The following is a 17,259-nucleotide window of genomic DNA, read 5'->3' as shown; positions in this document are numbered from 1 at the left end:
CTCTAGGTAGGTTCCCAACACTTTCTGGGCAAATGCTGGGAGATTTTGGTGGCAGTCGCTGGGAGTTTGGTGTTTGGGAAGATGCTATATCACATCCAGGGAAGAATTTCCCCGAACCACTGTAGTAAAGACCATAGAGACTATGGGGAATTCCTAGGGTGTCACAACGGAGACCATTTTTTCTCCTTTCCCTCAATTTTTCAAAGGTAGGAGATTGGGACTGGGAGCAGGGAATTCCCCTCTGGGCATGGGTATTTGGGAAGGCTAACACCAGACCCCACTTGGGGATTGGTAACCCAAGTTAAATTCACTGTATTTGGATCTATATGTGGGGTCATGTGTGTGAAACATCTACCCAGAGTTAGGGGTTGTACAACCTTAGCTTTCTTCAAAACTTGTTGGTATTTTAACCTTTACATGCCTTTGTGTACCACATGTGCTCAGTTGTTTGCTTGCTTGTTTAGGATCCAACCAACTTGGACAAATTTAATGTCTCCAGCTTTTTCCACGTTAAGAACAACTTGAAAGTGACGGATCCAGGTAAGAATGAAGCTGACAGCACAGGAGAAATTTGAAGCAACCCATAGCGTGTAAATGCAAAGTACATTAAACAAATGTCAGCAGTAGCATATAATACCTTTATGATGGCCAGTTAAAAAGTCACAAAGTAGCGAGAGAGCTCTTGAGGTCACCAGAATTCATCTTGAGGCTGGGGAAGGGAAAGGAGATTGTAAGCCCCTTTGAGTCTCCTACAGGAGAGAAAGGGGGGATGTAAATCCAACTTTTCTTCTTCTTCTTGCACTGATAAATTGGAGGAAAGCTTATTTGCTTTGGAAAAGAGAAACTAGTTTCCATTTTAGGCGGGAAGATATACATTATAGGTTATTATAGGATGCTGCGGTTTTATTAATCACCATCAGTACATTCAGTGCTAAGGTTTTAACATTCTTAATTTATCATACCGGTTTATTGTATTAGGTATGTTTTACATTTTTGTAAGCTGCCCTGAGCTTGACTCTGGTTGGGAATGGGCAGGATATAAATTTAATAAAATAGAAATAAATTTCCAAAAGGGAGGATTTGCATCCTACAGGGCCCCTGGGAAAGATCGCCAAGCCTAGAAACCTAAGCAAGTGCGTGTCTATGTCCTTGCTGAGGAGACTTGGTCGTGACAAGCCAGCCTAGTGGTTTCAGTCAGCCATTAAAGACCAACTGGAATCTCCCGCTGTTTTGCTCTTCCATTCAACACCCTTTAGATTTCAACCCCTTTGGAAAAAACTCATGAGGCCTTTTCAGAATCTCCTTCACCCCCACACTCTTTCTGCTGTCGATACTATTTCTTCAGGCGGGGCGGGGCGGGGCGGAGGGGGGGAAGCATAGCTGTGGTATTTTTATTGTAACACAATCGGTCAGGTAGGGAACAAAATGACTTGACTATTGAGAGGCTCATTCTCAGAATCACTGCGATGATTGTAGTGTTGTTTTGTAGACGAGGAGAAGGCAAAATCGGATCCATCGTATTACCTGAAAAACACAAACGTCGAGACGAGAGAGACCTTGTCGGAGCTGTACAAAGAATTCAAAGGCGATGATGTTCTCGCGGCCACCATGAAGGCCCCTGAGAAGAAAAAAGTAGACAAGCTGAATGCAGTAAGTTGACTTGGCTGATTCTTTAACCGGTGGCTCTAAATGGGTATTGAGAAAGAGCAGAAGAGAGTGGCTGAATGGTCCATCAGCAGGAAATCAGCCCAGCTAATCAGGAGCGGCTTCACTGTTCCCCTCCTGTAGCTTTTTGATTGACAAGGACTTGACCCGAGTGCTTATCAGTAGCTGTGCTTTCAGAGGCTCCTTTCTATGGGATAAAAATCTGATTTAAGGCAGCTCTTGCTTCCCGGCTTGCATATCTTTTTCTTACAAAAGTGGGTTAACAATGAAGCCAATGCGATATCCCCCCTTATGGAGGATGGGGATAAAGTCAAGTGTTGGCATGATAGGCATCTGCCAAGGCCATTTGATGCCAAAGGAGAGGACACTGGCGTATCTTGGGAGGGGAGGGGGATCATTTGACCCAAGTGCCATTTGCCTGGTTCACGTGGGGGGGGGGACACATTTTGGACACCCGCCCCCTCCTCCCCCTGCAGGCCTGGAAAGCAGCTGGAGAAGCACACCAGCTTCCCCGCACAGACCCGGCTTCCAGCAGATTGGGGAAGGTAGCTTGGATGTGACTGCAGATTTCCACACACACCCTTTTTCCTACCCCCTTTTCCATCCCCCACCCCAATCCCCTACACTGAGGAAGGAATATGGGTAAATAGTATTATTTATACTTCTTTTAACTCTTGTTTTGTCATGTCGATTTTATTACCTCTTCTGTCCTTTTTATAGCTTTTGGCTTTTTAGAGTGTTCTGGGATTTAATAACTCTTAAAGAAAATGCAAGCGTGCATTGCCAGACTTACCAATAACACATTTCTCAGTTATTTATTTAAAACATTTATACCCCACAGTTTTTATGTTACAACATATTAAAGGAAGGTTGGGACAAGTTGAAAATAATGCAAAAAATTAAAATGAAAGCAGTGAAGATAGTAATAAGTCAAAGGAAACCCACATTTAAAAAAGAACTGATGTGGTTGTTTTTGGAGGCTGGCACATGTGGTTGTTTTGAGGGGCTGTCCTTCAGCTCCATCTTCTGAAAGGCAGATGGTAGTTTCAAGGAACGAGGCCTTCTTGCTTGCCTCCGCCCTCAGCTGTGGAAAGCATTTGCCTGGTTTTGAAAGTTTTGGTGCCACGTTAGAACATCCTCGTTTTCCCAGACATCCCCCTGAGCGGCTGTTGCTTTGTGTGAGAGTCAACGTGTGTGGCAACGTTTTAAACACCCTTTTGTTGTTCAACAGGCTCATTACTCAACCGGCAGAGTGAGCGCTTCCTTCACATCCACGGCCATGGCTCCAGAAACGATGCACGAAGCAGGTACTTATAGTTCCTCTACTTGCCAGCATGTGGTCCTTCGGTTTGTTCCGTGCTGGCTGGAAACATTTGTATAACCAAGTGCTGGTTGCTTGTGAGAGCCATTGGCAGGATGGGGATGCTTGAGAACAGTAACCTCTCCCTGGTTTCCCGTCCTTCTTCCAACAGAGAATTATCTTGGCATGAGTGTAGGGATTTAATAGCCCCCAAACACTCTGCAGTGCAATGTGGCCCAAAAGGGAGCACGTTTCCTATCATTGGTGGTGGGGAGTTCTCCCACCTTGGTCAGAAATCTTCAAGGCTTGAACATATGACCGATATCAGCCAATTTTAACCAGTTCCAAAACATTCATCGAAAGAGGACCAATTCATTTCCGGATGTTTCAAACTTGCCTTGTTTTCTGTAGATTTTTTTTAGCTTTTTGCACAGACTGACAAGTCAGCTAGTTGTGATAGCTGTTCACGAATTGATGGCACGCACTGTGATTTCCATTTTGCAAGTGCCGGTTGCTTGGCAACGAAAGAGCTTGAGAGAGACTTGCCAGCCCAAGAGTCCATGTCATGGGGATGCACCCTACCCCCAAGTGTCAAAATATGAAGGTGTAAGTAGGACCTAAAACAAGGATGAACGGATCTACCTCTGAAGGGTGATTGCTTTACATTGCCAGATCTTTTGTGCTGGGTGAGCACACTTTCACCACTCAGAAGGCTGGGTTATTGCAGAAGTTATTACAGATTAGTTACTATGGGTGAGAGACTTCTGTGTTGAATCAGGTGGTCTCACCTTGATTTCAAGAATAGTCACAGAATAAGCTTTATACTTTGCCTCCTTGCTCAGTTTCCATTTCATTGCCTGTGACAACAGGCTGGTAAGAATGTTAAACTCTCCCTGTATATGGGAGGGTGGGGAGGTAGCATGGTGTAGTGGTTAAGAGCAGGTGGATTCTAAGCTGGAGAACTGAGTGTGATTCCCCACTCCTCCACCTGAGTAGCAGAGGCTTATGGGGATGGGGCGGTATAAACATCTAAATAATAAATAAATAAATAAATAAATAAATAAATAAATAAATAAATAAATAAATAATTATCTAGTGAACCAGATGTGTTTCCTCATTCCTACATTCCTGCTGGATGACTTTGGGCTAGTCCCAGTTCTCTCAGAACTCTCTCAGCCCCACCTACCTCACCAGGTGTCTGTTGTGGGAAGAGGAAGGGAAAGGAGCTTGTAAGTCACCTTGAGTCTCCTTACAGGAGAGAAAGGTAGGGTATAAATCCAAACTCTTCTTCTTCTTCCTATCCATCCAGCAGGCATCTGAGCAGTAATGTAATGTGCAGAACAGGCCAAATCTAGCAAGCTTAGGCACAGTGGAAATCTTACTATATTGTGATATTTCAACCCTGTACACAGAGCCTGTTCATAGTGGAGTGGGTCAAGTTGGATGTTATTGTTGGGATAAGAGCTCCTGGTATTTGGAGATTATCCCTATTCGTAGTTAGCAGAGTGCACGGGTGGCTTAAACAGCACAGCAGAAGCCCTACCTCATGTGCGTGCACGTGATGGATCCCAATGTGCGGCAAGCTTACACAAAAGAAAGTCAGAGTCAGTTGTAGTTTCTAATCTAATAAAAAGAGTATTTATTCGTGAACTCCATTCTGGATAGAAAGGTAGGTAGATAGAGTCACTATGCTATCCTAATCTAGCTGGATGGGGATGGATGCACAGAGCGTCCATCCTTCCTCTAGGCATACTAGAAATAAGATGGAGAGAGGTCGAGGAAGGAGCCGGAAGGAAGGAAGTCCCTGAGAGTATCAGTCTAACATCAAAGGGATAGCGCCAGCATGATAAAGGTGTCAATTCCTAGGTCCCTATCTAGCCACTGGCTATCTATAGTAAAAACCCCTCTGTAGGATGAGGCAGGAAACAGCATAACAGCATAAAGTCCTTCTCTTCCAACAGTTATGTTGGCACAGGGATGCCCTTTAGTGTTGCGGGAAGCCCAGCAGTGCTGAGTAGGCAGGAGACAAAGCATTCTCTCCCTGCTCCACACCAGATGTTTGGCCAGCTGGTACCAGCCCAGTACAATTAACTCTCCATGTTGATCATCCTTGTGATTATTAGATGGTGACAACTTCATTTCTTTGGGGTATCAAGTGATAGCTGCAGCTGTTGGGGCAGGCTGGGAATAAAAAAAAACAGCCTGGGAAGAGAACCCCAGCCCAGCCCCAAACCTGCCAGTTCCATGCTGAGTAGAGCACCTTGTTCCTTGCCCAACATGGGGCTGGACTTTGTTCTCAGCGTGGGGTTGAGGCCACCAGCTCATGTTGGCAGGAGTTGCTGCCCCTGGCTTGGGACTAGAGGGGCTTTTCCAGGTCATTGGTCCAACAAGCCTTTGCTCAGTGACCTTCGTAGCCAATCAGCCCCTGGCAGCTATCCTGTGATAATGGCAGGTGCTGAATGTTGAGTCATTTTGTTGCCTCCTTCTGTTCTGCTAGCCATTTTGAAAGATTTACCTTTGTAGAAAAGTTTCTGATGAAATCATACTATATGAATAGTTTTGGTGCTTTGAGCCACTGTGTAGATTAGTTGGCAGAGAGAGGTTGGGGGCAGCATGGGCATTTCGTCTGGCATTGGAGGTTGATCCTGGTGCTCGGTCCTTGGTGCCCCTTGCTTCCGCCAGAGGCCTTGTGGGCAGTATGACTTTGTCTTCATTCACAAATACATCATGCTACAAAGAAGGGATTGAAGAACTTGTCCACAGTGTGGGGTTGCCAACTGCCTGGAGAACAAATGTTCTGTCTTTTTAACAGGGGCATAATAAAGTGTTAAGAGCTCCAAGGCGTAGAGGGGTAAACTGCAGTGCTGCAGTCAAAAAGCTCTGCCCATGATCTGAGTTTGATCCCGGCAGAAGCCAGTTTCAGGTAGCCAGCTCAAAGTTGACTCAGCCTTCCATCCTTCTAAGGTCGGTAAAATGAGTCCTCAACTTGCCCTGGGGGTAAAGTGTAGGTGCTTGGGGTAGGCAGTGGCACATAAACAGAGTTAGGCTAGTAAATGTTGTGATGTGATGTCACCTTATGATGACTCAGTGCTTGCATGGGGAATTACCTTTACCTTTTTAAATGGGGTGTTATTTGCCAGGTGATGTGATGGGGTCCATGTCAATAAGAGCTTCACCTGCCCAATTTTCAGAGGTTAAGTCTCAATTAAAGGGACAGTACATTTTTCTCCAGACCTTTTACCAACTCTAATGGGACTGCACCTCCTCCCCTACTGGTGTGCCTCCAGCAAGCTACTCTCTATTTGTAAAAAAAAACAAAACACAGGCCATTTCACAAATGAGTATAAATGCTTCAGAGCTAGCCAAGGGACCTAAAAACAACAACACAAACAAAAAATTCTTTTAAATGTATTGTTGATCCTGCAGCTTAATAGGCTTCTCACGCTGTGGCTTTGTTTGAAGCCGATTCCCCTAATTACTGGGAAATTATTATAATTAGCATGACGTTTTACCTGACCCTTCCAAACCCAGACTTGGGCCTGATTAAGAATAGCTTTCTGAATAAAAGCAGCACAGCAGATTAACGCAAAATTAATCATCTGAAGTCACCATATGTGGAGGTGAGGTCTCTGGGAGAATTTGTCATCTAACACTTGATATTCACAAACAGCCGGCACAAATTAGCTAACACATTTGCTAACCCGCCCTTTGGTTTTGCGGGCAGCTGCCATCGAGGATGACGTGGTGCGGTACCAGTACGTCAAGAAGAAAGGCTACGTGCGTCTGCACACCAACAAAGGGGACCTCAACCTGGAACTGCACTGTGACATGGTACGGTACGACCGGGGAGGTTGACCTCTCAGAGGCATCTCTGTCTCCCTTTTGGCTTATTTACCAACTGCTCTTCTGTCGCAGCAGCTGCCAATGCGATTTATACTAAAACCAAACTGGACCATTTCACGATCAAAGTTGTAGAATGAATCTGTTTTGGTCACAAAAGCAAGCCATGGTATAGTCAAGGGTGTCCAACTCTGGTGCTTCAGATGTTCATAGATTACAATTCCCATCAGCCACAGGGGCTGATGGGAATTGTAGTCCATGAATTGTAGTCCATTAACATCTGAAGTCCATTAACATCTGAAGAGTTGGACACCCCTGGACTGTAGGTGATACTGGTGATCCTTAGTCCAAAGATATCTGGCTTGTGGCTCTGACCTGGTGCCATGTCCTGTCAATAGGGGAGGGATTTCCTTTGGCTTGTCAGTGACAGGAGAGGGAAATTACTTAACGTTTATGCAAAAGTCCACTCCTCCTTGCTATTGCTTGGTTTTACAGCTAATTAATTACCCTAAATCTGCAGGTATTTTCATACAAGGACAAACAAGCCTGATAGTTCAAAAGGAGGGAAATGTTCTGCTTATTGTATTGTCGAAGGCTTTCACGGCCGGAATCACTTGGGTGCTGTGTGGTTTCCGGGCTGTATGGCCGTGTTCTAGCAGCATTCTCTCCTGACGTTCTGCTTATTTTTTTTTAAGGGGATGCCCCAATGGATCAAAACAAACAATGCCTTTAAGAAAACATTTTGCTTCTCTCTCAACATTTCCTTCTAAGATGACACTTGCCATCTGGGTTTTTTTTTTAAATAAATGTTTTATTTAAAATAACCTTGGTGGATTGTTGGGAGGCAGTTTTTTTAGTCAATCAAAATATTTTTTACAAATTTGATCCATGTAGCCAAGTTTAGTTCCTTAAATGTTGTGGCCTTAGGTGTTTGATTTATAGCTTGTGAGTAGAGAGTAGGTTACTGACTTTTTCCTGGAAACGAAACATTTCTTTCTTTAAGATGCTCGTATCTAAATACTTAAATGGGCTCGGGAGGGGATAAAAATAGCCTGAATGAAGAGAGCGTTCCATCTTTATGGACGCACAAATGAGAAGTGATTTAAGGTGTTTGATTCCATCCGTCCATAACTGCAAACAGCTGTCAGCAAAATGAGATGAGTGCTTGAGCAAGGGGGAAATGAATGGGTGTCCTATCCACCCAATTACATTTTTTTGCTCAGAGGGTGCTGCGTACAAGTTGATTTGTTTGCCTTTTCACATGCTAATTAAAAAAAAACAGGGCAATGAATTGACAGCAGAATTGCAATGGAAGTAGAATCCGGAGAAAGGTCACGTTCCATGATTTATAGCACTAAGGGAGGAGGAGCAGCAGAAATCACCCGCTGGAAGAATTTCACACACCCTCCCCCCAGCTAGCTCTTTTCTTTTCTCTCAGATGGACACCCAAAAGCAGGAGGTTTGTTGGCTTGACATGCGAGGGACCGGCCATGATTCAGCCGGCAGAAGACCAGTATTTCAGCACTGTGTCATTCCAGGGTGATTCCCGGGACTTTGATGCTCGCCTCTTTTTCCCTTTGCTTGTGTATTTGTTGGGTAACATCCAGAGGAGAAGATGGAAGTCAGGGAGTGCTGGGGCAGGAGCTGTTTGGAACGGCCCCAAAATGAACAGACTGTTTCCAGTCCTTTAATTCAGCATGTCGAGATGTGCTCCGTTCCCTGTGCCGATTCTTCCGCCAGAATCTGTGTCTGTCCTCAGGAGCCTAGGTCTAAATTCCCTGCCTGGCGTTTTGAGCGTTGCCCCCATCAATCATTCGTTGCCGTCTTGGGGCACACTTTCCTTCCCTGCTCTCTGCAAAACAGAAATTCTCAAGGGCCTATTGAAAATGGAATAGTGAATGCTAATACGCAGCCAGATCCACTGAAACACGGGCCTTGTGCCATCTGCTTCTTCCCTTTATTTGCATAGATTAAATATGGTCAAATTAAGCAGCCTTTTGCCTGCACAGAGAAGCCAAGTGGAGCTTACAATGTACTTGTAAACTATTCACAAGATTAGACACTGGATATTGCCAAAGGATGTCATTTTAGCGTAATGGGAATTAGGGGGATAAGAGGAGGGGTGGATGTGCGTTTGTCCTGTTCTGGGCTGCTATTCAGGGTGTGAGTGTATCACAGACAGGCATAATACAGTCGGGATTCAGAGTAGGGAGTTCATGGGATCTTTTGTGTTTTTAGAGGACCATAAAGACCCATTTGTTCATACAGGCCTTTGGTGATTAAGATACTACCTTCTGACTGTTGATGAATGCTTTACTGGCTTCAACTTTGGTTTTAGATCTCACTTACCGGTAGTCTTTGTTGAAGTGATTTTATTGTTGCAGTGTCTCAGCAGCTAGCTTTGGGAAGGCTCCTTGTTTGAAAGGCAAGTAAGACATTTTAAGAAGATAAGAACTAGCCTGCTGGATCAGACCAGAGTCCATCAAGTCCAGCACTCTGCTACTTGCAGTGGCCCTCCAGGTGCCTTTGGGAGCTCACATGCAGGAGGTGAAAGCAATGGCCTGCTGCTGCTGCTGCTCCCGAGCACCTGGTCTGCTAAGGCATCTGCAATCTGAGATCAAGGAGGATCAAGATTGGTAGCCATAGATCGACTTCTCCTCCATAAATCTGTCCAAACCCTTTTTAAAGCTATCCAGGTTAGTGGCCATCACCACCTCCTGTGGCAGCATATTCCAAACACCAATCACATGTTGCGTGAAGAAGTGTTTCCTTTTATTAGTCCTAATTCTTTCCCCCCAGCATTTTCAATGGATGCCTCCTGGTTCTAGTATTGTGGGAAAGAGAGAAAAATTTCTCTCTGTCAACATTTTCTACTCCATGCATAATTTTATAGGCTTCAATCATATCCCCCCTCAGACGTCTCCTCTCCAAACTAAAGAGCCCCAAACGCTGCAGCCTCTCCTCATAAGGAAGGTGCTCTATATGTGTAGGATGGGACTAGTGAACATTATTTGTTTGTATGACTAGTACCCCAAGAAGGACTTCGGCAAGCTGAAAGAAATGAAGTAGCAACGGAAACATGAATCTACCGTGGAACACGTTCCCTTATTCAATGTAGCCAAAGAGTCTGGGAATTGCAGCAGTGAAAAACTTTAGCTGCATGGAGGCTGGGGGGCATTGCCCCCCCCAGGACTGAAAGACATTCGCCCAGGGACATGGGTGACCCCATGTCCCTATAGGCTGTTCTCCTCTGCTGACTCATTCCCACCCGGGGAAGACCAAGGATTGAGCTGTGGTTGTATGCAGTGCGGGGAATGTGGAACGGAGCTTGTAGTAAGCAAAGGAAGGGGGAATAAAGGATATGTTAGCAGCCTGTCTTGCCAGCAACCTGGAATGTACAGCCACTATCGATAGAGCTAAAATTCTGCTGAAGAAACACAAGACAAAGTGAGGAGTGTTTTGTATCGATCTAATTAAGAGAGAATCGATACTGCGATTCATCATCAATTCAAGGCAGCGGCAGATGGTATAAACAGAGTGGGGGAAAGCAGGGAAATCGTTAACACTATGGAACTGAAAACATCCCCACGTTGTCGGCATTGCTGCAAGAAATGTGGGGTTGGAGGGGAGGCTCCCAAATCGAGATGGTTGCTCTGTGAACCCGAGAACCTCACATTCTTGGCGTTGCTGAAGTCTCATCCAAGGGCAGTGCCAACCCAAGAAGCATGAACTTGGCCGCATCACAGCAGGGAGAGATTGGTCCCTTCAGTCTGAGGTGGGTTTCGCTCAGCAGTGAAAAATGAATATACTGACCTAGCGAGGCTGATCTTCACGCAGGCGTCATGTTTTGTTGGGGGATGGCATGAGGATCTTTTTTTAGCTTCCAACCGCATGCATGTGGGGAGAAGCAGCATTAGCCTTCCCCTCCCCTGTGCTGTTTTCATGTCCTCAAATTGCCCTGGGGATCCACTATCGGAAAAATCATGACACATTGCTATATGTCATTTTTGCAGTGGAGCCAATAGCTGCTCCATTGCAAAAATTACCTGCAGCAACCAGAGAAACATGTTAGTGGCTCCATGAGGTAGTTTGAGGTCATGAAAGCTGTGCTGAAGGGGAGGCTGAAACGGTCTCTGTCCCAAAGGCAGTGTGCTTGTTGGAGCCACAAAGCTCCCTTTACAAATCTCAGACAAAATACTTGTGTTGCTTTCCCCTGTGACAGACAGCTACATTCTGAAGAGTTGCCCTGGTTACAGAACCTCCTTGATTGTCAGGGAATTCAACAGAATTCTGAGAACGGCTGTCAGAGAGTTCTGACAGTTGACAATTGACAGTGGACTGATGGAGAAGTTTACAGACAGAGTTTGTTTATGGTGGACTGATGGAGAAGTTTACAGACAGAAGTATGAGCATCCAGCTGTTTGGTGGAGGATTCTCCTCTGGAGTAAAAAGGAACACAATGGGATTTTGGATCAGGAGGAATATTTTGCCAGTGATCTAGGGAGCTAGCTGTAAAGTTGATAGAGTGATCCCGAAATGTTTTGCAGGAAATAGCTCTGGTGAAAGGAGTGATCCTAGGCCAGTTTAAAAGAGAAACTGGGGAAATGTGTTAATGTTCTTAACTGAACTAAAGAACCATTGCGTAAAAGAAGCTTAAGTTTAAGAAAGCAAACTCGCCGGCAAGAGAAATCACTCTCTGTAGGAAACAAAAAATTAAATACTTGTATGTGGACCACCCTGATCCATTTGGAATTACAATATAGCACATCAACATGACCATCTCCAGTTGCTCAATTCTGTTATTCTATTACAAACCATGTTCCTGTTAGGAAGCTTTGCTACCCTGACTTGTAAATCCCCTCTAAAGAGGCAGACGGCTGCCCAATCTAAAGGGGAGAGGTGCATAGCAGGTGAGGACAGTGTAGTAGAAGCCAACCCCCAGAATATCCCCCTGAACTCCCCCATCCATGCAGGGCAGCCTCCTGCGTCACCATCCATGTGGGATTAGGTTGCGCAAGTGGCAGTGATGCCAGTGCACAAGTTATGCCGCTTCCAATGCGGTTTTGGGGGGGCCCTTTGGATTGCGCAGGAAATCCATTTTTAAGTTGTACTTCAGAAAGTCTTTTGACTGGACGTTTTTGTCACCTGTTATAGATAATAAGGGATCTGGGCTAGTAGCAGTGGTGACACAACAAGCTGTGACTCTCAGTGGAGGTAGTGAGGGTTGGTGTGTGTGAGATCAAAATGTTTAAAATTTATTAAAGCAAGAGTTCTGTCATACCCCCCCCCCCCCAACATGGCTTGGCAATCAGAAAACCAGTCCTGATCCAAACAACATTTATGCTCTCTTTTTGATCCCTAAGTATTGCTAACAGTATAGCAAAGATCTGCATATGTTATATTTTTGGTATTCCTGGTTCTCTCTTCTCCACCCACCCGTCTTTTATTCTTGCAGCACGGTAGGCTGGAAGCTAATTGATAGTTGAAATAGAATGCAAGCTCTTAAACAACCGTATCATCTCTCTTTAGCAACAAGGAGCTGGTGTGGTGTAATGGAACCTGAGCTATAAGAGAGAGTCTCTGTTTTGACCTCCCTGGAGAAAGGAATGGATCTGAGGAGCTTCCCCCTTTTTTTTACTGTGGAATCACAGCTGACTTACGGTGACCCCGTAGGGCAGGGGTCTTCAAACTATGGCCCTCCAGATGTTCATGGACTACAATTCCCATCAGCCCCTGCCATCATGGCCAAGTGGTAGGACTCATGGGAATTGTAGTCTATGAACATCTGGAGGGCCATAGTTTGAAGACCCCTGCTGCAGGGCTTTCAAGGCTAGAGATGTTTGGAGGTGCTTTGCAGATGGGGAATTAGATAAATTGATTTATTTTTTGTCTGTCCTAGCTTATTGGCAGTCAACCTTGCTTTAATGCTTACAAAAAATATTTCCTGGGAACCAGCCCTGTGGTGCAGACTAATATGGGAAGATATGGGCTTTGAGGAACCACGATGGTTCTCCATAGGTTGGCCAAAAAAAAAAAAAGGGAAACTTCCTTCTAAGCTAAGCAGTACCCAGAGGTTCCATATGGAACCTAGGATGGTTCATGTCTGGTTTGCCTTAGCAAAGGTCAGTTTGTTGTCTGGGAAAGTCAAGAAAGTAGCTACTTTGTTCTGCATGCAGTGGGAGACTCTCACATATGCAGAAAAATATTACTTGGTAGATTTTAAAAAGGAAAGGGGGGAAACCGTCAATATTGCTTGAGTATGTTTATTGTACTAAGTGAGTGAAATGTTGAGGGCAGCTGAATGTCTATTAGGAGGGTAGTGGAACAGGACAAACAGCAGGCAAAGTAGGTTTTCCTACATACTGTATTGGGATCACCAGGCTAGCAGGAAAATATTAATTTTTAATTGGGAAAAACCAGAATGGCCCGATAAGGGCTAAGCATGTTTATTGTTCTAGAAGACATGGAATGTTGAGGGCAGTTATATTATTTATTTTATTTACATTACATGTAGTACACTTTTGTCCCTGGGATTCAGGGCAGATTACACAAAGTGAGTCATTATAATCAACAAGATGGGGCCTTCAATAAACAGTGAAATAGGATTTAAGTTGCAGGTTCAACCAGAAGTCTAAAAAGCAAAACTGAATCAAAGCATAAATGTTAACATGACACGTTAAGTGATGCAAAATTATGCTATGTGAGCCAATCCACAGCAAACGATATACGGTTGTAAGTCCTTTGTTTTTCAATGGGTCTTACTCCCAGAAAGTGTACACAGGATAGCAGTCACAGGCAGTTTGAGGCTTCAGAGCCACCACGGTGTAGTGATTAAGACCAGTGGACTCTAATCTGGAGAACTGGGTTTGATTGCCCAGTACTCCACTTGAGCAGCAGACTCTTATCTGGTGAACTGGATTCGTTTCCCTTCTCCTCCTCCTCTTCCTGTGGATAGGCAGCTGTTGACTTTGCCCATTTTCAGGTTGGCACCTGCAGAAGAATTTGCTTGAATTGGCAAAGCTGTCAGGGCAAAGCATAGGGGTACACATGGTCTTGCAGATATGAGGGTTCGAGGCCATCAAGGACCTTTTGAGGGCAATTAAATGTTGAAGGCAATTAAAATTAACACTTCCTTGTCCTCTGGGGGAAAGAGGAGAAGGAATGTGCTCACTCAAACCATTAAATGCCTATACTATGCTAGGGGAGAGGATTTGGGTCAGGGAAAACAAATCCAGCTGTTTCTCTACACCTGCACACACATATAGCTGTACGCATACAGACACAGCATTCCAATGTTATACTTAGCTGAGGCTTCTTAATATAGTGTGCTTCTAACTCTGTGCAATGTATTTCAGAGTTCTTAATTTAGTGTTCTTTCAGCCTTCAAGAATTTCTCTGATTTCAAGTGAAGTGACTGATTCATAGTTCTTAAATGTGTCCTTGGTCAAAGAGTAAAGATACGCCTGCTGTCTCTTGGAGAATGTCTCGTGTCTGCAAGTGAGGTCATGAAGTGGAGTGGACAGTTTCCCAAGATCCATTCATTCAATCTCTTCTTCCCCTCTTCCCAACCTCGTTAGAGGGTCTTCTCCATCCCTTCCGCTTGTTGTCCAGCGTGGTGTAGTGGTTAAGAGCAGGTTTACTCTAATCTAGAGAACCGGGTTTGATTCCCCACTCAGCCATTTGAGCTGTGGATGCTTATCTGGTGAACCAGATGTGTTTCCGCACTCCTACATTCCTGCTGGGTGACCTTGGGCTAGTCACAGTTCTCTCAGGACTCTCTCAGCCCCACCTACCTCACAAGGTGTATGTTGTGGGGAGAAGAAGGGAAAGGAGCTTGTAAGCCACATTGAGTCTCCTTGCAGAAGAGAAAGATGGGATATAAATCCAAACTCCTCCTCCTCCTCCTCCTCCTCCTCCTCCTCCTCCTCTTCTTCTTCTTCTTCTTCTTCTTCTTCTTCTTCTTCTTCTTCCTCTTCTTCCTCTTCTTCCTCTTCTTCCTCTTCTTCTGTTGCACTGGTGAGGAACAAAACTGAGAGACATCCATTCATACTGTATGCACTGATAGGTCTCTTATGTTTAAAAAAATGATGAAACCATTTGGCAGAGGGGAATGCCCCCATTCCCAGCACTTCATGCTTCCACATGTTAATCTTAAGGTATAAACACTTGAGCAAGGAGAGGCCAGCAGTCAGGATACATTCCCTGCAGCGAAGAAGTGAAGCTGTCTTTTCTTTACATGCTGCCAGAATGAAATCAGTGGCCGTTGCCAACAGAAGACAGAATCTTGGACTGGTTTACGCCATACTTCGTCCTGGCAATGTTGCTAAGTAACTGCTTACCTGCCGGAGTGTATGAGCATTGCATAATTCATGCAGTGACCATGGGAACCGGTTGGTGGCTTCCAAGGAAACCATTTCATAGAAACAGGCGGGATCGCAGTAAAATGGACCCCCTTGTTTTGCTAAGCAGCAGCCCACGGCATCGACCAAGTAACTCAAAACCTTCCATGGTTAGCCAGGCGGGTCTGTTTGGGTTTTGTTTCCGAAGTCAAGAAGTGAGTTCTCTCTTACCCCCATTCTGTAGGTTTGTAATTGGTTTTTAAAAGGCTGAAATGGGGAGTTGTATCCTTTTGGGCTCTTTCACTTAAAGCTAATTCCATTTTTGTTTTTCTTTTTTAAAGAGCTGTTACAAGATAGCTGGTCACCCCAAGAGACCTTATTAAAAAAAAGAGAGAGAGAGAGAAATTTAATAAGGTGCTGACTTGGGCTGAAAGCTGCGTATTCTCTTTCTGGTTCAGCAAGGAAAAACAAGCACGTTCGTTTTGTTTGATGTCTCCCTTTAAACTATACCGTGCGGGAACTGTTCATAACTTGCACGTAGTATTGAGTTTCCTTAATGAAAACAAACAAGCTCCGCTTCCAGCACTCCGGTGTGCTCAACATTTTCAGTGGGCTGAATAAGAACAGAATGTTTGAAAGACCAAGCAGCACTCAGCCAAAGCTTTGCTGGGCACCAGACCCTCAATCATGGGATACTCTGACATTCTGAAGAAGTATACACACCAAATAGCTTGCTACTTTTTCTGCTGGGCCTCTGTCCGAGGAAAATGTGTGCTCCCCAGGAAAGAATTAGGAATCTTTAGAGAGGAATAGAGACACAATAGTGTAGTGATTAGCAGCAGTGGACTCTTAAGCTGGAGAACCAGCTTCGATTCCCCCTCTCCTACACATGAAGCCTGCTGGGTGATCTTGTTCTCATAAGAACATAAGAACATAAGAACAAGCCAGCTGGATCAGACCAAAGTCCATCTAGTCCAGCTCTCTGCTACTCGCAGTGGCCCACCAGGTGCCTTTGGGAGCTCACATGTAGGATGTGAAAGCAATGGCCTTCTGCGGCTGTTGCTCCCGATCACCTGGTCTGTTAAGGCATTTGCAATCTCAGATCAAAGAGGATCAAGATTGGTAGCCATAAATCGACTTCTCCTCCATAAATCTGTCCAAGCCCCTTTTAAAGCTATCCAGGTTAGTGGCCATCACCACCTCCTGTGGCAGCATATTCCAAACACCAATCACACGTTGCGTGAAGAAGTGTTTCCTTTTATTAGTCCTTATTCTTCCCCCCAGCATTTTCAATGAATGCCCCCTGGTTCTAGTATTGTGAGAAAGAGAGAAAAATTTCTCTCTGTCAACATTTTCTACCCCATGCATAATCTTTGTAAGACTTCAATCATTATCCCCTCAGCCCGCCTCCTCTCCAAACTAAGAGAGTCCCAAACGCATGCAGCCTCTCCTCTCATAGGGAAGAAGGTGCTCCAGTCCCTCAATCATCCCTTGTTGCCCTTCTCTGCACTTCTTTTCTATCTCCTCAATATCCTTTTGAAGATGCGGCTGACCAGAACTGGACACAGTGATACTCCAAGTCGCGGGTCGCACCACTGCTTTCTACCATATAAGGAGCATGGACAATCTTCTTTGCAGTTTTATTATCAATTCCTTTTCTAATGATCCCCAGCATAGAGTTTGCCTTTTTCACAGCTGCCATGCATTGAGTTGACATTCCCATGGAACTATCAACTAAGACGCCTAAATCCCTTTCCTGGTCTGTGACTGATAGCACTGACCCCTGTAGCGTGTATGTGAAGTTTGGATTTTTTGCCCCTATGTGCAGCACTTTACAAGTTCTCTCAGAACTCTCTCATCCCACATGGAGGCAGGCAATGGTAGCAAACTACCTTCGATGTCTCTTGCCTTGGAAACTCTACTGGGTCACCATAAGTCAGCTGTTTCTTGACAGCATACACAGAGGAATTGCTGCTCCTGAAAATAGTAGTTCAGTTTTGTATCTTTCTTCCCCTCACCCCCATCCAGTGATGTCCCATAAAATAAAGTACATGAGATGTCATGGCTCTCCAAGCTTCACCCCTCAAGCAGCCAATGGAGTGGAGAAGGGGCAGA

General features: G+C 44.9%; 1 protein-coding gene across 1 annotated transcript in view; it reads left to right on the top strand.

The window, feature by feature from the left end:
* Nucleotides 1-17,259, top strand: part of PPIL2 (peptidylprolyl isomerase like 2) — a 102,993-nt gene that overhangs the window by 44,033 nt on the left and 41,701 nt on the right. The window contains exons 9-12 of the mRNA XM_048514446.1: nucleotides 465-540; nucleotides 1,490-1,650; nucleotides 2,897-2,972; nucleotides 6,690-6,796. Coding sequence (XP_048370403.1) covers nucleotides 465-540; nucleotides 1,490-1,650; nucleotides 2,897-2,972; nucleotides 6,690-6,796 — 420 coding nt within the window. The remainder of the gene's footprint in view (nucleotides 1-464; nucleotides 541-1,489; nucleotides 1,651-2,896; nucleotides 2,973-6,689; nucleotides 6,797-17,259) is intronic.

The sequence above is a fragment of the Sphaerodactylus townsendi genome, linkage group LG13 (assembly GCF_021028975.2).
Source record: "Sphaerodactylus townsendi isolate TG3544 linkage group LG13, MPM_Stown_v2.3, whole genome shotgun sequence".
Lineage (NCBI taxonomy): Eukaryota > Metazoa > Chordata > Lepidosauria > Squamata > Sphaerodactylidae > Sphaerodactylus > Sphaerodactylus townsendi.
Note: the sequence above shows the minus strand (reverse complement) of the source record. Positions and strands in the feature narration are given on the sequence as shown.